At 47.3% G+C, this 22477-nt stretch overlaps 2 protein-coding genes across 2 annotated transcripts; one reads left to right on the forward strand and one right to left on the reverse strand.

Moving 5' to 3' along the window:
- Positions 1–8913: 8913 nt before the first annotated feature.
- Positions 8914–13679, forward strand: LOC127300337 (GDSL esterase/lipase At2g04570). Its single transcript, XM_051330436.1, has 2 exons — positions 8914–9350; positions 12869–13679. Exons 1-2 carry the CDS (start codon positions 8931–8933, stop codon positions 13553–13555), a joined length of 1107 nt encoding a protein of 368 aa, XP_051186396.1. The 5' UTR covers positions 8914–8930; the 3' UTR covers positions 13556–13679.
- A 3897-nt stretch (positions 13680–17576) lies between these two features.
- On the reverse strand, positions 17577–20013 carry LOC127300338 (GDSL esterase/lipase At2g42990). The gene is made up of 2 exons (XM_051330437.2): positions 18987–20013; positions 17577–17991 (listed from the first exon to the last, which is right to left on the reverse strand). The coding sequence occupies exons 1-2, from the start codon at positions 19864–19866 to the stop codon at positions 17795–17797; spliced, it is 1077 nt and encodes a 358-aa protein (XP_051186397.1). The 5' UTR covers positions 19867–20013; the 3' UTR covers positions 17577–17794.
- Between the last annotated feature and the right edge of the window lie 2464 nt (positions 20014–22477).

Genomic DNA, 22477 nt, shown 5'->3' on the forward strand with positions numbered 1-22477 from the left:
CCCGCATCGCCGCCCCCTCCTCCTCACCTGATCTGCCGCCGCAGCCCCTCCTCCTCCTCACCTGAGCCCCGCGCCACCGCCCCCTCCTCCTCCTCACCTGAGCCGCCGCCGCCCTCCTTGTCTCGACCCGAGCCCCGCGCCGCCGCCGCAGGTCACCTGAGCCACCGCCGCCCCCGCTCCTCCTTGCACCCGCCACCTCCGAGGCCGGCCCGCCACCTCCCCACCCGACCCCCACCGCGCTCGACCCGCCACCTACAAGCCGGCCCGACCCGCCTCCCCAAGCCACCGCCCCGGCCTCCTCCTCGCCCCGGCCATCCTCCCGTCGCCGCCCTCCTCCTCCTCAGCACCCCTCCCAGTACCCGGGAGATGGTAAGCAACTTTAGCCTTTGTTTTCATTTTTGTATTCCTTTAATTGTTGTAAGAGAAATTGATGTAGAAACAAATAGAAATATAATTTATTTGAAATAGAAATAGAAATAGAATAGTGGAAATAGAAATAGAAACCATATGTATGCATGTTCTCCAACAATAGATAGTGGGGATAGAAAAAGAATAGTGTAAATAGTAGAAACAAATAGAATTATAATTGATTTGAAATAGTAATAGAAATAGAATACTGGACATTTGGAAAGAAATAGAAATGTGTAGTTGAAATTGAAATGATATGTTTAATAATGGAAATAGAAATGCAAATGTGAATTTCTTCTAATAATATGGATTTGTAATAGGCCATGCCGTGGGAGCCGGATCCTCTGACGTAGTGAAGCAAAGTTAGAGAAGAGCAATACTCTAACTTTGCTTCTTCAGAAAATGTAAGTTTTGAGTCTAAATTGATTTAAATTAATATGTATACAACAAATTTATGGTATATACTAACATTCATTACTTGCCATGCAAATTATGAGGTAATTTTTTTAGTTTAGACATTTGTGCTATAGTAATTATGTACAGTGATTAGCTACATAACACAATGTACAGTGAACGCTACAGTTTTTTGACTTTACTTCAAAGATTTACACTAGCCTACTACTGTAGCTGGGTGACTTCTCTTCAGCACGTTAGAGGAGCTGGTTCCCATGCCGTGACCGCCTCGTCGTGAGCACACCGGCGTGACGATCCCGGATCTTGAAGCGCTTCTCGATGATCGCCGACATCGACACTCGGTTGTTCGACTACTTCCTCTACAGTCGAGGGTGAGCTAAATTTCCAACTTCTTCTCTGTCTTTTATTTATGTCACTAGATTCACTTTTCAAGTCAAGTTGCGTAACCTAGGTGGCACTTCCCGTCCTCAAGCGTTACGTGGATAAATATGCATTAGTGGTCGGCATATTTTCAACCGTAACGCTTGCGGAATTTACAGGACAGTCGGCGGATCCGTAGTTGGGTACGTTCTCCATACTCTGCTCCGGTCCGAGTCAGGATTTCGGCAGCGCCTCACCGTTGTTCTCCAGATGCACATCCTCTTGGCTTTTTGCCGAGACGTGTATCGGTAGAGCAGCGGGGAGGTGCTGCCGAAATTTTGACTCGGATAGGGGTGGAGCATGGAGAACGTACTCAATCTACAGATCCGGCGGCTGCTAGGAGCCCACCTAGTAGAGATGTAGATTGATGCATTCGTTTTGCCTGGTAAAAAATTTAAAATATGATGCATTTATTTTCCTATTTGATATAAATGCTATGCTTGTGGTTTGGCTTCCAATAGAGCAGAGGATGGCTGATAATGGATGGATGTACACCGGCCGTGTTAGTGCGACTAATAAAACAGATGAGTGGATAAGGAAGACTTGGCATTTAGTGAAGGAGTTGGCGCGTGGTACAAAACAGAAGGTTCAGCCACTTTGCCCGCGCAATCGTTGCTTGAAGCATCACCGTCGTGGAAAGGATGACATGTTTAAACACCTTCTGCAATATGGGTATATGCCTCATTACGTCACGCAGATCGACTTTGATGACCACGAACGTGACAGAGGTGAGGTGATGCGACAGCGGCTTAATGACAATGAGTACGATGGGGTTAGAGACTTTCTAGATGATCTTGTCGAGGCCCACATGCCAGAGTCTCCACCTTCACGGGAGGAACCGCCAGAGCCGGAGGAACCTCCAGATTCGGAGGAACCAGAGCCAGCCGCGAAGGCCTTCTATGATATGATAGCCGCGGCTAAGACGCCTCTGTACGAGGGCGCCGCGATTTCTCAGCTCGATGCCATCTCCCAATGTCTAGCCGACAAGACCCGGTACAACACCACCTGTGACGGCTTCGAAGCAAGTCTGAAAACAACTGGTAACATGTTGCCCAAGGAGCATTGTCTGCCTAAAAGCCTGCACAAGACAAGGCAACTCATGTCGGCGCTCAACATGGATTATCAAAGGATAGACTGTTGTCCAAAAGGCTGCGTTCTCTTCTGGAAACAGTTTGCGGAGGACAAGTACTGTCCCATTTGTAAGGCCTCTAGGTATGAAGAGGTAACGGGAAAGGATGGTCAGGTGAGGCAGTCAAAGATCGCAAAGTCAATTCTTCGGTATCTCCCATTCATAAAAAAATCCAGCGGCTTTACTTGACCGAGGAGACCGCCAAACAGATGATGTGGCACAAGATGGGGACTCGAATAAAGGACAATCAGGGCGGACGAAGATGGGACATCCATCTGATGGCAATGCATGGAAGAACTTTGATAGAAAATACCCCCATAGGGCAGCAGATGCTCGGAAAGTCAGAATTGCGATAGCTACAGATGGCTTCAATCCATATGGTATGTCGACTGCCAGTTACAGTTGTTGGCCCGTGTTTGTAATTCCGCTCAATCTCCCTCCCGGAGTCCTAATGACGAGGAAGACCATGTTTCTTTCGCTGATCATTCCAGGGCCCGATTACCCAGGGAAGAACTTGAGTGCCTACATGCAGCCGATTGTGGATGATTTGAACCACTCTTGGCATCACGGGACGTTGATGTACGACCGAGCATCGAAGACAAACTTCTACATGAAAGTTTGGTTGCAGTATACCATGCATGACATGCCCGGGTACGCCCTAACATGCGGATGGTGTACAGCTGGTAAATGGCCATGCCCAGTGTGCAGGCATCGACTTGAGTTCCTTTGGCTAAATAAGGGTCGCAAGTATGTTGCGTTTGACACGAATCGGCAGTACCTCAAAAGGAGGCATCCGTTCAGAGAAGACAAAAAGAACTTCAAGAAAGGCAAAGTTGTGCATGAAGTAACAGAGGTGCCAAAGTTCGATGGTATAGCTGTTGATGCCGAGCTACGTGCTCTCGTGCCAGCGGCATCGGAAGCTGGCCATCAATTTGAGGGATATGGTGTAACGCACAACTGGACTCACGAGGCAGCCTTAACGAAGCTCGAGTATTACAAGGACCTCGAACTTCCCCATAACATCGATGTGATGCACACCGTAAAGAATGCCGCGGAGTCCTTATTTCACACATGCCTAAACATTCCCGGGAAGTCAAAGGATAATGTCAAGGCTAGAGTCGATGTTGAGAAGCTCTGTGATAGGAAGAAATTACACATGCAGCGTCTTACTTGCCGTCGAAAGAATTGGTTCAAGCCGCACGCCGACTTCTGCCTTGATTCCATCCAAAAGAAGGCGGCATTCAAGTGGTTAAAATACGTCGTGATGTTCCCTGATGGTTATTGTTCAAATATGAGCAAGGGAGTCAATCTTTCGACGGGAAAAGTCACCAGGCTCAAGAGTCACGACTATCATATATGAATTGAGCGGCTGATGCCGGTGATGCTTCGAGGGTATCTCCCCGAGAAAATATGGCGAGTGCTCGCGGAGTTGAGCCATTTCTTCCGCACGCTCTGTGCTAAGCAGATATGTCCTATGGTTATTGAGAAGCTGCAAGTTCAAGTGTCGGAGTTGCTATGCAATTTGGAGATGATCTTTCTGCTAGGCTTCTTTACTCCGATGGCACATCTCATTGTGCACCTCGCAAACGAGGCACTCTTGGGTGGCCCAGTGAAGTTTCGGTGGCAGTTTTGTATTGAGAGAGAGTTCAAGTATATTCGGAAGATAACCGGAAACAAAGCCAAGATTGAAGCATGCATAGCTGAGGCAACGTGCCTTCGGGAGATGGCAGATGCCGCAACAACGTACTATCCTGATGAAGTTCCCACTCTGCATAACCCGGTCTCTCGTTACAATGTCAACGTGCCCATGAATGACCCCAAGCTTCAACTATTCCAATGTCCCGGTGGCAAGGTTGGTAAAGGACAATGTCGACGTGCTTACTATTTATATATTTTTCAACATGCTTCTTAATTGTTTTCTCTTTCTCAATGCAGGTGATTGAACAATATGAGCAGCGGCAAGGAGGACTCCTCGAGCTTGCTTAAGAAGATGCAACAGCGCAAGACCAATGTTAGAAGGAGTGAGAGGGCACCACGTTGCAATCCGCGTTACGAGGACGGCGCGGGAGGAGGAGGAGGACGAGGACGAGGACGGGGACGAGGTGGTGGAGCTGGAGGTGGAGGTGGCTGGGGAGGAGCGGACTTTGAGCCACCACCCTCGGCTTCAGGCGACGTCGCTTCCAGGTTTTTTTTGGAGGGGCCGTCTAGAGAGGAGGCGGAGACGGAGTCTAGAGCCGAGGAGGACTCTAGCCACGGGTTCGAGACTCCGGAGGAGGAGGGGCGGCCGAAGCAACTGAACTTCGTGGGGAAGCGAGAGTCCCCGACGAGAGGAAGGAGCCTAAGACCCATGAGGCGAAGCTCCTTATTATTCCTTCTGGCCCTGAGTAAGCGTACTAATTTTTCAATTTCAAACATGTACTTTCATTTTGGTCATACATAATTTAGCATGTACTAATGTTTGATTTTCATGTGCAGCAATTGGACATTTCCTTCGGGAGCCAAGGGGCGCCTGCCTAGTAGCATGATTGGAGCTTTGCTTAGGAAGTTCTGGCCGGGCAAGTACTATCCCCTCGGCACGGTCCCCGCTGGTGAGAAGAAGCTAGCCATTACTTGGGCGGACTATGAGAGTGCCCCTAGCATAGGCTTCCTGACGGCTGCTGAGGCCGTGATGAGAAAGTTTTGCGTAAGACATATTTTCTCGAGCTTCGTTCATATTTGATGACCCCAATGTGCTAACTCATGACTCTCACAATTGTTTTTTTGCATGATTGAAGTGTTTTTATCGTGTGGCGACCAAGTTTGAGGAGACGGCGCAGATGACTTTGCGGGTGACTTGTGAGAGGTTGACACCGCAGGTGTGGTACAACCAAAGGATCACGTCCACTAGTCACTTCTGGGCACAGAGAGGCGAGAGGGTCCATAAGCTGGACATTGTCGGTCACCGTGCTAAGGCCGAGTACGTGACGGCGGTGGTGGACTACATGTCGGTGAGTAAAATGTCAATGAGATTCTACATTGCTACTAAGTTGCAATTGCATTATATTGAGTTGAGTATTGCATTTTCAGGTTATCCCCGAGTGGGCCGAGCCGCATGCCGATGCATGGGAGGAGTTGGTTAGGACGAGGTGGCTCAGGCTGGACGAGGACTTTGCAGCCGTGGCGAGGCGGAACGCGGAGAACCGAGGCGACGGTGGCACACACTGCTGGGGAAACCTCAGCTACGAGCGCTACAAGGGGAAGATGGTATGTATACATTTCATTTTCCATCAGGTTCGAAGTTGATACTCACAACATTTCCTTTCTCGGTGCAGAGGGCCGAGTTAGGACCCGAGGAGGATATTTCTGACGTCGAGGTATACAACAGGATGCGGCTTAAGAGGCCTGATCTCTCGCAGCCTCAGCCCTCGCTCCCTGAGTACTTTGGCACCTACGCCGAGAACGCCGAGAACTACTGCGCGATGGTGAGGCATCGTCACCCGGAGGTGGATGACCCCATGAGCGCGGAGATCGACGAGGAGTCGTTGGTCCTGTTGTCCGGAGGGTTGCCGCATGGCCGTCTCAAGATGCTTAACAAGGTCGTCAAGCATAAGCTCACCACGACCTTCACGCGTCTCAAGGCGGGCCTCACCAAGGACAGCCCCCCTCTCCCGCCTCGTCGCCGGCCTCGGCAACTCGCATACGACGTAAGTTTCCCTCATTTCCATCCTCTTTCCGACTTTCGTTCATACATTGCTAAGTGCTAACAAGATATGAATTTGTGAAATTGTAGCCTGACTTCGAGGCGGCCTACGTGGCCGCTCATCAAGAATATCAGGTGGCCTTTAACCGGCAGCAGCAGCAGTTCCAGGAGTACATGGCATATGTACATGTAAGTTCCAACCTTTTTTTCGCAAATGATGACAAGTCCCACTTTCCCCTAGTTTGATGCTTCATTCCTGCAAAAACTGACATGTAAACTATCTTGCAGGCGTCGATGGTGGCCAATCAAACTGGACAGACAGTGGATTTAGGGCCGATTCCTCCCTTTCCGGGGCTGTCGCCAAACATGCCATCGAAGGAAAGTTTCGCTGCGACATACTATGGGAGAACAACGGTAAGTTCTTCACCAAACCGAATACTACGGCTTTCCTTTGCCTCGCAAGTTGCTAACATCTAGGGAACATGTGTGTAGGGATCGGGATATTCCACGAACGAGGGTGGTGGGAGGGAGATGACACCGGTTCATCATGGTGGTCCTTCTCCCGGTGCTACTCCCGATTCTTCTCCCGGTGGTTCTTCCGCAGCTTCTACTGCAGCAGCGCGTCGGCCCGGGCCGGTGTTTAGCGGCGACGAGCTCCTCTAGTTGTCTCATGTATCTCTTATCGACACTATGACACTATGTATGCAATGTTATGAGAGATTTGTACCTATTTGCACTTCATGCACTTCATGTTATGTCTATTTGCACTTCACGTGAGGTTCCTGTGAAGTTTTTGTGAAATATTTGTGTATTTATGTGCTATTTAACTGTGCAAACCTGCAGCGTCGCCGAAACAGCAAAAATCTGGGAAAACTAGACAGCTACGCCGACGGCTATCCCCTCGGGGTAGCGTCGACATGGACCAAATGGTCTCCCCTACGCCGACGGCCACCCGCTCGGCGTAGCATGCGCCATGGCTCGCCAGATCGCGCCGCGTGGCCCTCGTATGCCGACGGCCGCCCGCTCGGCGTAGTGTGCGCCAAGGCTCGCCAGCTCGCGCCGCGTGGCAGCGTACGCCGACGGCCGCCCCCTCGGCGTAGCAATAACGGCCGTCAGCTCGACGTCGCCCGTTAGCGTGCTACGCCGAGGGCTAGTACGCCGACGGGTGGGCCTCGCCCTCGGCCCTCGCGTTCTACGCCGACGGTCGCCGATACGCCGAGGGCCACGTGGCTTCTGCCGAGGCGGACCTTCCCCGAGGAGCTACGCCGAGGGTCCCCGTCGGCGTACCGAACGCCGAGGGCGAGGCGGTGGTACGCCGAGGGTTGCCGGCCGTCGGCATATGTCGCGATTCCTGTAGTGACAAGGTGTAGGGGTATGTTTATCTGTGAAGACGTGGATGCCGGCGTCTATTACGTTCACGCTAGAGATGATAACCAAATGCCTGTTGGGAGTACTTATGCCCTACCTGGGTTCCACCTCAGCAAACTGATATTCAGAGCTTCATACATAGTCTGAAGATTTCTATTAAGGAACCTTTTTTCATGGAGATTATCATAGTCGATTTGGACTACACGTAATGATTTCATTTTCATAGGTATTCCTCCAAACCTATACAGATGCAGGAAGAAGCTGAAGGATTAATTGTCTCTCCTTTTGCATAAAGCCACCAGGAAGTTCTATGGTGAGAGATTTCGGTAACATCCAACCTTTTGTTGCTTTCTTTTATTTTAGGATTGGAACCTGTAGATAGAGGTTGTTTGCTAATCTCTAGCAACTCCTTCTTTTGTATATACTCTTTTTTTGAAAATTAATAAAAATATCTCAGTGGGGAAATCAAAAAATAAAATAACCAAATGCCTGGTTTCTCCATGGGAGATAAACACGCAGAGGTGTTGTGCCGGAAATGGTGGAGGAGGACGAGCGGGAGGTAGTATCTTGAGAAGGTGCTTATCTGATACCAAAAAGAATGATGAAACTACGAAAACCCGCAGTAGCACCCCACAGCAGTGTGCTTTTTTTTTTTGAAAATTTCAAAACGGTTTTTCTAGTCCTAAAAAAATCAACCAAAAAATATAAAAGTAGGTGTACACATCAACTATGTACGATAATCTTTTGTTGAAAAATACACTATATATTTACATAAAATAAACCGATTTCGGGGGGAAAACACGATCTTTTTATGCCTATACATAGCAATTTTTTTTTGTTTTTTCTCTGTACCTCAAAATACAACGGATTTTTTATATTGAAACTTTGCAAGAAAAAAAGTACGGAAAGCATATATATATTTATTTACATAAAGTACGTAAATTTTTTAAATTCAAAGTTCCGATTTCATTTTTTCAGAAAGAGGGCACATCCGGGTGCCGCAGTCCCTCGTTCGATGGAACTATCCGTATGTTATGAGTGCAGTGTGAATGTTTACCCCACCATACATGAATTATAAATAGATCTGCTTGCGCAGGATTTTTGTGTGCGTTCGAACACAACACACGCATGAAAATCTCTGTGTAAAAGGGACACTATGACGCTTACTCCGCTCATCATCTCTTGATCCTGTGTACAACGTTGGCATGCATGGCCAAAAATCCCAGCTCGACTGATGCTCGTACATTTTGCTGCATCGGAGGCAAGACCTCAGCACATCTGCAGGGAAATATGCATGTGCAGAATCAACATCTCCAATTCAATGGGTGGACATTAAAATGTTGATTTGGACTTGAACTAACCGTCGTCTAAAGCCCGTTTGTGCGCGTGAACTGGAAAAGAGAGTACCCAGTAAGACTAGGACAGGAAAATAGAACTCCGCACGACAGTATATATATCTACTCAAACGCAAACCACGGAGTGTCCTGTGCAGGCAGGTAGCAGTATCGAAAGATGTCCTCACACGGCGTGCAACGCCACTATCGAAAGATGTCCTCACACGGCGTGCAACGCTGGGCACTGACGACCTGCTTGATATACCTATTGCTGTCATCCAGCTGCACGGCGACGGCCGGGAAGGTCCCGGCGATCATCGTGTTCGGGGACTCGACGGTGGACGCCGGCAACAACAATTACATCCCCACCATAGCTAGGGGCAACTTCCCGCCGTATGGGCGCGACTTCGACGGCGGCGTCCCCACCGGCCGGTTCAGCAACGGCCGACTCGTCACCGACTTCCTGTCGGAAGCACTCGGGCTGGGGTCCTCCGTGCCCGCCTACCTCGACGGCAGTTACACCATCGACCAGCTCGCCACCGGCGTGAATTTCGCTTCGGGGGGCACCGGGATGGACGCTCTGACGGCCAAGGTCGCGGTAAGCTAGCTACTCAGCACTCATTTACTCTCCAGCAATCTGGTACCCTGTCTGCATGCCAGAGAATCATTTTCTGGTGGAGGGGTGAACGTCCAAATAGTATTTTCTCCGGATTTGCTGGATACAAGTCATTTGGAAATTGGAACACTTGTCCCACCGGTTGCCTTTGTTTGTATGATTTCAGCCAATTCCCTTTTCCACCTTTACAATTAGTTGATCTTTTAAGACGCGAGTCTAGATCACTTGGTTAGGAAAATGGATGCATGAGTTCGTAGCATCAAACTACCACTTTTTCGCTATAGTAAGGAAAAATACCACTTTTTAAAATTTTGATAAAAATCCGCAACTATTGAGCAATTTTTTTTTGCAATGTGCACTAATCTCAAACTAAACCGTGAATTGACAACAACTCTGACTAGCGGAGCCCACCTGGACCAATTTTGCTGACATGGACTAAAACCCATTTGTCAACCCAATTAAAAAATATAAATATCTAAAAGAAAAAAGAGGAAATAAACCTCAGCCCACCCACCCCTACCGCCGCCCCATCTCCGTCACTCCTTCAGCGCCCTCCCTCCCCTTGGCCGGAGCACTGCCATGCCTCCCCTCCCTCCCGCCTACTGTCCCCTGTCGTCGGCGAGCACGACTTGGCTATGGGCTCGAGCGCACAGGGAGAAGCACGGCCAGGCTCGGTGCGACAGCAACACACGTCCTGGCGCGGCGGTGGAGAGCACGGGCGCGTGGCAGCGACCACGGCCTAGCGCGGTGGCAAGCACGAACATGTGGCACATCATCGGGCACAACCACCAGCACAGACCAGCACCGGCGAACAATGGCAGCGACTTCCGACAGGGGCCAGATTTTTTTTATTTCTTTTCCTTTTTATATATTTATATATTTTTTTTTTAGGAAATTGCTCAGAATTTTGCCACGTCATCCCTTTAGGTGGGTCCTGCATGTCATATTCGCTGTCAATTTGTAATCACTGTTCAATTAGTTCATATTACAAAAAAATGTTGAATAGTTACAGATTTTTGTCAAAATTTTGAAAAGTGGTAGTTTTCTTGAACTATAGCGAGAAAGTGGTTGTTCTATGCTAAGAACTCTGGATGCAGCCACCCAGGTTCAAGATCCAATGAACGAAGATTTGGGTTCTTATTATTTTCAAAACAAAATAGCTGTAGAAGCTTTCCCTACTGCATTCGGTTTTTTTAAAGTTAATCTCTTTTGTCGTTGTGCAGAAATCACTTGTTTATTTCTTCTTGCAGTTACACATTTAATCTTCGGAAATTGCATATTAGAAATATATGCAATGATGTTCATCACATCTTGATATTTTTTCTTCTATTGTTTTTCAAACTTTGCAAATTTTTGGACTTTGATTCAGAAAGCGAGGCAAATGTGAGTGGAGGGGCTACTAGTGTGGTGCATGTGCTTCACAAAATTTGTAGAAAAGCTTACCATTCAACAGGTCGATAGCAGCAGCTTTTCGTAACCAGTCCCGGATTCAAAGGGGTTATAGACCTCTTGGAAATTTCAATTTCTATCTATGACAGCTGTGCCTTCTCTCCCTAGATTTTTTATATATGGTTAAAATGGTGTAGCCAAAACTCATACTATTAATGATTCTTGTATATTTTAAGATTCATCATACCATGATATCAAATTCGTTTGTTCTTCGACTGGATTTGAACATTGTATATCTACATGTAGTTGTGCCTGTTAAACCAATGCAGAACGTGTAGGTTTCATTAAAATTATCAACAACTGACATACTTCCGCCATCTCGGTTTAACAGACGCACACACACACACAATTTAAGATAAAATTTGACCATTAATTTGGTCAACAAAATATAAATTTTATGGCATAAATTTTATATTTTATTGACCAAAATAATAGACAAAGTAATTTCTTAAACTACGTGCGTGCCTGTTAAACCGAGACGGAAGGAGTATATATCATTCTAGGAAGGATAACGACCGTATTCAGTGAACGAGCAATTAAATAAAGCAACCAAGCAAACATGTAATCGCTATCAATGCCTATTAAATCATTTTCTTATGCGGTTTTGTGCGTCATGACAAAACTATACTATGCTAAAAAAACTGAAGCTGATGTGTTTCTTCGATTTTAATAGAATACAGAGTACTATGCAGTACGCCACATTTCTTTTAGCATATACTTCATTCCTCCGAGAATAAGTCGAATAAGTGCACAACTATGAATATACAACTTAGTTCTATCTTTTACGAGTCTCCATTCTATTAATTGAAGAAGAAGAATGAAGATTGGAGATTGGAGAATGGAGTTGGGGAGTGATTACGAGGAGCTAAGTACATTAATCAACTGCCTAGAGTAGATGTACACTTTTTTTAGACAAATTTTGAATCTAGAGAAGTACACTTGTTTGAGGTGAGGGAGTACGTACATTGTATACTATATGCTATATCTTAGTTAAAGAAAAGAATGGTCTTGTAAACTTAAAATATGCATTTGCTTGATAAAGGGTAGTTTGATATGTTCCAAATAGCCAGCACATAGATAGTTATTGGAATTACAAAGGTACAATGGGTCTTTTGTAGTACCATTCATGTCGTTAATAATAGTTCGTGTGGTGATATGTTTGAAATTGGACCCTAAACGCTACAAATTTTCAGTAGGTTTTGGGGGTCCTATTTGACGCAGCCCATGACATCTTAGATTCTTATACGTGCATGGGCCATGGTTGGTTCGGCTCATTAGCCCACGGACAGCATTCTTTTTTTTTGTATGAATATTGGAATATAATTCTGTTTTAAAAATTAAAATGGGGATAGCCCATGTTAGTAGAACATATACACTTTTTAAAAAGATTTATAGCTTGATATTTTATGTTTGTTTGTCCATATAGTTAATATGAAATGTTCACGCCGTGTTGACTAAAATGTTCATGCTTGGTTTGCACGTATCCATAGACAAGACCGTTATCCCTCGTGCTTTTTGCTAGATAGCCACAAACATGCGCATAGTTACTCGCTTTCAAAGACTGTTATATTTCAACGAACATGACCTTCGTCATGTTATATTTTTTTTTTATAAATGCCATGTGATCGTCTCTGCATCCTATTTTTCTTTAGTTTTTTACTTCTATGGATATATACTCACCCATTGTAAGTATGTATGGCCCATCGAAATTTGATCCTAATTTTCATCACAGATTTGGCTACAACGATATGTGTCATATCATATGTCATAAAAGTTATACCATTGACACCTTTGCTCGAATATTATTAATCCAATGGTACGCTTTTATGTTGGCATATGACTCATATTTTTTCTCTGGAATTCACAAACAAAGTTAGGCTTAAATTCCCAAATGCCTTACATACGTCTCTCGAATAGAACGAGTAAATTTGGGTGTATTCAACAGATTCTTTTGATATCATATTTTGGCTTTTATGCATGAAGCTGATTTCGTTATCATCCGCTGGACTAATAACTTTGAGGACCTTAATCCCTGACTTAATCAATTTCAGTCAGTGATAACCCTAAGTCAGCAGCTGGAGTACTTCAATGAATACAAGGAGAGGCTGAAGCTGGCCAAGGGCGACGCCGTGGCCGACGAGATCATCTCCGAGGCGCTCTACGTCTTCAGCATCGGCACAAACGACTTCATGGTGAACTACTTCTTCATGCCTCTCCGCGCCGCGGAGTACACGCCGGAAGAGTACATCAGCTACCTGGTCGGCCTCGCCGAAGCCGCCGTCCGCGACGTCCACGAGCTCGGCGCACGCAAGATCATGTTCGGTGGAATCCCGCCCTTCGGGTGCGTACCGGCGATGAGGACGATGAACCACGACGCTCCGGGGGAATGCAACGAGGAGTACAACCGGGTGGCGCTGATGTACAACGCCGAGATCCGGGCCGCCATGGGCAGGCTCGGCGGCGAGTTCGGGGGAGGCGCGCGGGTGGTGTACGCAGATGTCTACGACGTGCCGTACGACATCATTGCCAACCCGTCGGCGTACGGCTTCGAGGAAGTTGCGCAGGGCTGCTGCGGCACGGGGGCTATCGAGACGTCGGTCCTCTGCGGCATGGACGCGGCGTTCACTTGTCAGGATGCTGACAAGTATGTCTTCTTTGATTCTGTCCATTCTTCCCAGAGGACATACAAGATCTTAGCGGATGATCTTATCAGAAATTCGCTGCAAGTATTCATGTGACATTTGTGGCCAGGCCCTTCATCAGTGTGTAGGTGTTGCGTTTATCGCCAGGTGGCTTGGGTTAATCAATATATTTTCTTCTAGGCTCTTGGTGAATAATTTAATAAAAGGGCAGAGAGAGGAAGAGAGGGAGGGAGGTGTGATGGAAATAATGGCGCCCGGTCTCTAAGACTGCTCATAGTGGAAGTAACATAGCTAGTAACATCACACATCTCAAGAAGTTTTGGTGACCCATGGCATGTCAATAAATGAAAAAAGAGTGAGGTGGTAACTAGCTATGTTATCATAACATCACACAACCCCAAAGCAAGATGAGTGTACAACATAATAAATGACACAATGCATGTCCTCCAGCGGGGCGACGCAAATTGACCGGGCCATCTACGGCAACGCAAACCTGGCCCAAATATGTGTCTCGTATGCGTCTCTGCGGACGCTGCGCGGACGCCGAAAGTGTCTGCTCGCGTCTGGCGAATGTTTCGTCGGGCCCGCCTAGCAGCGACCCTGCGTCGATGCGTCTTCTCAGTCGCGCCAGCGACTGGCGCCGCTGCGTCGCTTCGGCAGTCTGTGTCACGTTAATGTCAATGTCTCGGCTGCCGAGCGGCCGCCGCCCACCTCCGCCAACAAAGTTAATGGTGACGCCACAAGTCCCGCGGCCCTCCTGCCTCCGGCCTACATAAAGAGGACGCACCTTCTTCTTCTTCATCCACTCCTCCAAGCAAATCCTAGCCGCCACAAGCTCCGCTGTAGGGCCGCCTAGCTCTTCCTGCGACGCAGCCAGACCCGCGAGGAAGTCCATGGCAGGACCTGGTGGCCAGCGAGGCGGTCGAGGCCACGGCCCTGGGCTCCCCCGGGGCTGTGGCCGGGGCAGGGGACGCCGTAGTGGAGCAGCTACGACACCATGGTCGCTGTCGCCTGCGCCCTCCTCGTCTTCGCAGGTGGACCGCTGCTTCGAGTTCCTCCTCCGCATCGACGACGATCCACTTGGCATCAAGCGGCTCCCAGAAAAGTTCGCCGAGTTCGTCGATGGCGTCGAGCCGGCGCAGTTGCAGCTACGGGAGGCCAGCTACAACTTCTGCCGGTGGAATGTGGAGGTCTTGTTCGACGGGCAGGGCAAGATGTACCTGCACACGGGGTGGGACAAGTTCGCCCGCGACCTCGGGCTCGAGCCCGGCTGCCAGCTCACCTTCCTCTACGAGGGTGATGGCGAGATGATCGTCAAGGTGTTTGACGACACAGCGTGCCGCAGGCACTACCACACCGGCGAATCTGGCTCGGACACCGATAGTTAGATCTTAGAGTGTTCTTTCTTTGCAGCGAATATGGCTACGGGCCAGACGAAGCCAGTAGTCGATCAAGGTTTCTGGATGTTCTTCCTCGGAAGAACCAACAGGGCCACCGTTACTAGCTGGATTTTCCAGTTTGGGTGACTGGGTGTGCCCTCGAATGTTCTTTCTTGGCAGCGAACATACAGAAATCAACACAACTGGTTTCCTCATTTTCCAATGTTTTATTTGTGTCAACCATGGTTCAAACTATGTATTAGTTTGTGTAAACCATGTTCCAAACTATGTATTAGCTTGTGTAAAATCATGTTTCCAATATATAATATTTGGAACTATGTTTAAATGGAGAAGAGAGAAAAAATAAGAAAAAAATGTGTCGGCCCCACTGGAGCCACCCCCAGACGCAAACGGATGCGCGGACAAAAAACGGACATTTTAGCGTCTACGGCGCGACGAAAACGGACGCTCGTGGATAATAAAATGTGTCGCGCCGCTGGAGATGCCCTTACTCCCCACTATGACCAGCCTAGGGACTTAAAGAACAGTGGAACACACCCTATCACTAGATTCCCCGAGCAGTAATGCTACACCTACAGACTCATTCATACAGAATCACGTGAGAGAAGCCAGTGGATCAGGTCCCTAAAATCACGGCGCGTAAAAAAAGTCTGAACTAACCGAGTGAACCCACGTCAGTCTGTAGCCCTTCCCCGTAACAAGATTTCCCGTAAGTCTAGCATTACCTTTCCCCGAGTGTGCAACCTCCGACCCATGCACCCGAATGGGTCTAACCAGTGGAAACGGTGATTTCGCCCATACTTGTCTCTATAGAATGCTAGACTTACGGGCAGGTTTGTTACGGAAAAACGTTAGGGCATGTACAATGGTGATATCTTAGCAATACCACGTATGATAAATGCTGACGTGGAGAAAAGAGAAAGTCAAAAAAAGACTTTGCCTTCTCTTAGCTAAGAGAGATGATCTCTTAGCTAATCTGTCTCACCACATATTTATGATGTTTAGTTACTAAAGATAAGACTAAAAAATAACCCATTGTACATCATGTTTTACTGTCATATCTAGATTACATGGCACAGTTAAAAGAAGACGGTCTTATCAATCATTGCACATGCCCTTACAGGCTGATGTGGAGCCACCGGGTTGGTTCAGTTTTTTTGACGTCCCGTAATTATAGGGCCATGATCCCCTGGCTTTTCTCCACGTAATCCCCTGGCTATTCTCCAATAATCCTAGACCTACGGAAACTATCCTACAAAATTACCTTACGGGCTGACGTGGTGGCTGCTGTTTGGTCCTGATTTTTTCCCTTCCTGAAATTGTGGAGCACGTACTAATCTGCCTTGAGGTGGTTGCCCGTAAGACTTTTTTGTAGAAAGGGTCCGTAGATGTAGCATTGCTCGCTATTCTCCAACCCGGTGGCTCCACGTTAGCTCGTAATGGTAATTTATAGGCCATGATCCCCTGGATTTTCTCCACGTAATCCCGTGTCGTGATTTCGTAAGTTTGAGTATGTAGGTGTAGCATTGTTGGCAGACCCGGGCGGGGCAGGTGTGCGGCCTGCGCCACTCGCACAGGGCCCCAAATTCTTGAGGGCCCCAAATTTCCAAATTTTGACTAGGCCTTGTGTATGTTTTGGCCAGTGAAAGGCCCATCAGCGAGGCTGCCTCTTCGGCCTGGACTCCATGTCGCGCGTTAACCCTCAAACTTCGTTAGCGATGGAAATAAATGCGTGATGGAGTGGATTCGAACACACGTCTAGGCAGTTCAGCGGTATTTCAAAGGAAGTTGTACTTTTTTTGAGCAGTTAACTGCTAAATTTCTCTATTACGCTACTAAAAATAATTTACTTTTTACTACCTTCATTTCGATAAATAAAGCGCACACACATTTCAAGACAAACTTTGGCTGAAAAAATTGAGGAAGAAAATCTTGATGATATTTTACGTAATTAGTATCGTTAGATTCATATTTAAAACAATTTACAATGATGCTAATTTCGTGCCATCAGTATTTATATATTTCAAGGAAATTTTGGTTAAAAACATGAAAATGAGGATGTCTTATTCATTGGAACATAAGGGAGTAGTTATCAACGCAGCTGTTATGTTCAACCGATGAACGATAGACTGACCACTGGTGAACCGATAGAACAACAAAGGTCATCTATCCAGTTAGTTTTATTTTTGTGAGATATGGCCCTAGTTGTAATTTTGCACAGGGCCCCGGAATTTGTCAGCCTGGCCTTGATTGTTGGTGTAACACTGTATGTATCTCTTCGATGCACAAGATGGGGTCTCAACCTCTAGCTCCTTTCCCAAAAATGCCAACCTGGTGGTTAGGAGGATAGTTGTATCCCCAGCCCACCAGAGTTCAAACCCCAGGTTTGACATCTATGTGTCTCATAAAAGACGGAATATTCATTCAGTGGGAGGCAACGTTCTCGTCGACAGCGAGACGCCTGTGGTGACTTCGTCAATTTCAAGATCCAATCTGTCGGCTCAGTCTTCCAGAGATGCTCATAGGGGTAGGATGTGTGTGCGTTCATAGGGGTGAGTGTATGCGCGTGTATGTGAGCGTCTGCGTTTGTACTATATTTCTCAAAAAAAAAAAGGCTAACATGGCTTAAGGGTGTTTTAAGCACGAGAGACATCCAAGCGGTTGTTGCCTGCAAATGACAGGTCTCGTTGGCCTGCAAGCTCTTCCAGAAGGCAATATGAAGAAAACCCCTCCGTTTATAAGACGAAAAAACTAACAAAAGCTTACATTTACATTCGAACAAATCCAGATAGCTAGCCTTGTAAGTAACCATGCTTGCACGATCGCCCTGGATTAGTGTAACATGTTGTCACTTGTTTCGTAGTATAGTAGTAGCACATATGCACATCCATCGTCCAATCAAATTAATATGCAGTTTGCGAAAACTAAATAGTATTCAGAGGAACACATGCAGCGTGGTGTTCATGACTGTATCGGCGAGGATACTGTACATCCTCTCAGTGGGATGGATCGCGTCGAAGAAGACGTACTTGTTAGCGTTCCCACAGAGCTGCATCGAGGTGCCCAAGCCGCAGAAGTAGCCGGCCTCGAACAGCCCAGTCCCGCAGCACCCCCTCTCAGCGTTCTCAAAACCTGCGACGCCGCCATCACAAATTAAAATTAACAGAAGTCACATAACTACTTTAGACTAGCCATAACAAAAATATTATAAGTGATATCAAGCATACTATGTTGATAGAAATCTGATATGACATACCAACTAATAATAAGATCATGTACACAAATTTATATTTAGATTCTGCAAAATGTTAAATATGATAAAACCATGATACTATCAGGGGCAGAGCTCTTTGAGCTTACCCTGATGCACTGCATCAGGGTCCAAGATTCTTTTGTCTAGTATTTGTGAGCTCAATGACTGAAGTGCATCAGGTTAGCTAGAGAAAGGTGCATGAGGGAAAGAAAAATGCAGCTAGCAAAGGCTGCGGACTTGAAGATGCATCAGGGAAACATTGGTTCCAGCTCCGCCCCTGGATACTATCTTATGATATTATATATTGTAGAGGTAGTATCATAAACTAGTATCATATGCATAATAATAGCGTACGATACTTACTATTATTATGACTAGTCTTAGAGTTACCATGTTATACATCTGGAAAAAAACAAAATGTCAGGAATGTTCTCATCCGTTATCGACAGAAGAAGAATGGGGTGTATGCAATCTTGGATGCTCACTTTTCAGGTACTATTGTCTGTTGATGCCTATAACTTGCACCTTCTCTTTTCTGAAAAAAATAAATCTGGAGTGCTACTGAAAGCGAAAGGGATACTTATGCCTATGCATGGCAAGTTCGATTGAGCATGGCGGCCGGCTGAAATGTAGAGGGGGCCAAGAAAAAGTCTGAAGAACGTTAATGCATGCATGAGGCGGCTACTGTGCGTGCAGCAGGGGTTGCATGATGCAGGGACAGGGCATGTGGCGCCCATGCCGTGCATTTCGTTGCGGTGCTGCAGTGCACCATTTACTCGAAACGATCGAACGATGTGAATATTAATGCACCCTAGCTACTCACTGACTGACTGAGATCGACCTCTGGATCTGCATGCACAGGCGCAGCACGTACCGTAGGCGCCGGGCTTCCTGACGACGGCGTCGAACAGGTCGTAGGTGTCGGCGTAGACGAGGCGCAGGCCGGGGAGCTCCCGGTTGAGCTTCGGCACCAGCTCCCCCCGCAGCCTGCCGTTGAAGCTCCGAGCCACGGCGTTGTACTCCTCGTTGCACTGGCCCGGGTCGTCGCGGTTGCCCAGCCGCTCGGCGGGGAGGCAGCCCATGGGGGTGAGCCCCGTGAAGTCCATCTTCCGGCCGCCGAGCGCGTGCACCTCACGGACGGCCGCCTCCACCAGGCCCAGCAGGTACGCCCCGTACTCCGCCGCCGTCGCGTACTGCATCCGCCGCTGCGGCAGGTTGTAGTAGTTCTCGATGAAGTCGTTGGTGCCGATGCTCCAGATGTAGAGCGCCTCGCCGACGACCTCCTCCGCACCGGCCTCGCCCAGCTTCGACAGCCGCAGCCGCTCCCTGTACTCCCTGAAGTAGCCCAGCTGCTCCGCGATGCTGATCACGGACATGATGCCGGCGGTGGCGTTGTCCAGGCCGGTGGAGGCCGACGCGAAGGAGACCCCCGTGGCCAGGTCGTCGATGGTGAGGTTCGTGTCGAGGTACGCCGGGATGGTGCGCGGCAGGCCGAACGCCTCCGAGATGAAGTCCGTCGCCAGGCGGCCGTTGGAGAAGCGGCCCGTGGGGAGCCCGTCGGCGAAGTCGCGCCCGTACGGCCAGAAGTTGCTCCGCGCGATCGTCGGGATGAAGTTGTTGTTGCCCGTGTCCACCGACGAGTCGCCGAACACGATGATCGCCGGCACCTTCTTCTTCCCGTCCGCCGCCGCCACGCCGCCGCGCAGCAACAACACCAGCAGCCACGGCAGGTACTTGCTGATCAGTGACGACATTGATGGGTCGGCCGATCAACAGTCTCGTTGGGAACAACGATCTTTCTTTCCTCTCGTGACACAAGTGTTTGGTGAGAGCTGAGAGGGGGTTGGAGTAAGGCGCCGGCCGAGCGAGCTATATGGGCCGGTGTGTGCACCAGATATATGGCACTGTGGCACCGTACGTGTCGCAGGAGTATATAATGGCACCGTCCTAAAAAAAAACGGCACTGTGCTGTGGTGCAGTATCTGCACGGCTTGACGCGATTAGGCCGCGCCCCTGATAGCGAGCTTTCACCTCATGTCCTCGTCTCAGCTGCATGTGAGGCGCTTAATTAACTCACGCCGCATTAATTTAGGTCACTCGTCTCGTCGATCTGTCGCTTCTTCTTCGTCCAAAAGAGCACGCAGCGCAGTGGCTGTGCGCGGCAGTGGCCGGCCAGCCCGTCCCAGGTTCGAGTCCCGTTGGTGGCCGAATTTTCTGGGATGTCTCACCGGGGCTCTGAGTCCCAAATAAAATCCCCTCCACACATATGTGCCACAACTACTAGCTCCTAGGGACACTCAAATTATGTGTGCTGTGTGTATAGTTCTAGAGTCTAACTTGTGCACTAGTGGTGTGCGTGTGTGTGGTGTGAGTGTGGTGTTGAGTTAGTGCATAAGTTCAGATACTACAGCTGTAACACAGATCGAGGGGTCTCAAAAAAAAAAAAAAAAAAAAAAAAAAAAAAAATAGCACGCCAGCTGCTCAAACTTGGGCGCTGCTGCAATGCCTGGCTACATTTTTATGGCCTCCCATTCTCAAATGCTTCCAGGGTCTCGGTTTTTTGACGCGTTCTAAAATAACCTCCTTAACCTTTTTTATACGGACGTATCTACACACCACAAACATATCTAGATACAATTAAGAGAGAGTACTTAGTACTTCGTCCGATGTAAATCAAGACTAGCTAATACAGTACTAATTAGTGAATGAATTTGTATTTTTTATAACACCAGCAGCCTCAAGGCAGCTCCGTCCCTGTCTCGAAGCGTGTTATGACATGACTTTCAACAACTTCCAACAACATTGAACAAACAAGGAACATGATCAGAAACCGAAATGCATGGGCCTTTGCTGACACTAGAAGGCAGTTTTCAGTTGAAAGATTGGTGAGCAGGATCTTGTACGAGGTGTAGGTGTGCGTGATGTGAGATTGAAGCCACTCTAGATGATGTGGTATTTTTGTATTCACATTATGGACAAATTCTTGTAAATTTGTTTCTTTCTTCTATAAAATAATGCACGTTTTCGCGTGCTCTAAAAAATAAACATAAGAAGACAGCTAGCTACAAGCCTACAACCCATAGCGATGAAGAAGATGCAATCTACTTTTGTGCAGCGGATTCCCATTTTGATGCCTTAACCATCGTGTATGGCCGTGACACGTGCGGGTTGCTGGTCGGCCAGTCCATTTAAGGTATGGTTTTGTCTTTCTTTTTTCTGCATTTTATACTTTATGTTTTCTTATTTGTTTTTGTCTTTCAACCTTGCACTTGAAGCAAATAATTTTGGCTGGATTCTTGACTTGTTCTAGGCCTTTTTTTTGTTGCTCTTGCTATTGGACTTGTTTTTCTTATTGAAGTTAAATTCAAGTCCACTCTTATAATTGTTGCACACTCAACATATTGTCAAGTGCGGATTGCCCTTCATAACGCTTTTCCAAGTTTTTCTTCAAAGAAAAGACTTGTGCCTCGAGCTCTTTTATTTCCTCTACATGGTTAGTAGAAATACAAGTAGTAGAGGAAGTAGAACCTTCATTGGTAGAGCAACAAGGCAAAGCAAGTAATCCAACACAAGATGTATCAATAGTTTGACTAGATGGATTACAAGGACTAGCACATGTCAATATAGTATTTCGAGTAGAAGTAGTGCTAATGTCCACATGAGTCTCACAAGATGTTACCTTAGTGATACTTGCCTCATGAGCTAACTTTAGGCCATCATAGGAGATTAGAAGATCATTATGAAAGCCCGAGAGCTTTTCATGACTTTCTTCCAATTTCCTATAATTGCTAGTTAGCAACTCAAGTTGAGCCCTTAGCTTAACATTCTCTTCTAAGGTAGATGCTTCACAAGAAGTAGAGTTAGTAGCACAAGCATTATCAATTAGATTTTCTTTTTCAAGCTCAAAGGATTAAATTATTTTTGTGTGAGGAGAAAAGTAGTGTGCTTCTCATCGGCAAGCTCTTGCTTAAGGAGATTGAATCTCATTCTTCCGTTTTCAACATGGGACTCCAACTCCTCTATGGTTTTCTTGTATTTATTCATGGTTTCCATAGAGTGTTCGAGACTAGCACGAGTTTCTTTATTACCACGAAGAGAAGCATACACAAATCCCATCTCACGCAACAAGACATTATATTCTTCATTATTATCATTATCATCATCATCACTAGAGGAGGTGATGGAAGTCAAAGTAGGAGATACCTTTGATCCCTTTGCCGTAAGACACATGTGGGTAGTGGGGAATGATGATGATACATTTGGAAGGGGGAAACTTCACAATCAAGAGTAGGGCAATATTTTGAAGATGGCCATACTCATGGAATTCATAGGACGTCTTTCTCTTGATGATAGAATTCTTTCTTT

The sequence above is a fragment of the Lolium perenne genome, chromosome 5, assembly GCF_019359855.2.
Source record: "Lolium perenne isolate Kyuss_39 chromosome 5, Kyuss_2.0, whole genome shotgun sequence".
Lineage (NCBI taxonomy): Eukaryota > Viridiplantae > Streptophyta > Magnoliopsida > Poales > Poaceae > Lolium > Lolium perenne.

Coding starts and splice junctions, on each gene's coding strand:
- LOC127300337 (XM_051330436.1), top strand. CDS start 8,931: ATGTCCTCACACGGCGTGCAACGCCACTATCGAAAGATGTCCTCACAC. Junction 9,351..12,868: donor CTCTGACGGCCAAGGTCGCG/GTAAGCTAGCTA, acceptor AATCAATTTCAG/TCAGTGATAACCCTAAGTCA.
- LOC127300338 (XM_051330437.2), bottom strand. CDS start 19,866: ATGTCGTCACTGATCAGCAAGTACCTGCCGTGGCTGCTGGTGTTGTTG. Junction 17,992..18,986: donor CAGGAAGCCCGGCGCCTACG/GTACGTGCTGCG, acceptor GCGGCGTCGCAG/GTTTTGAGAACGCTGAGAGG.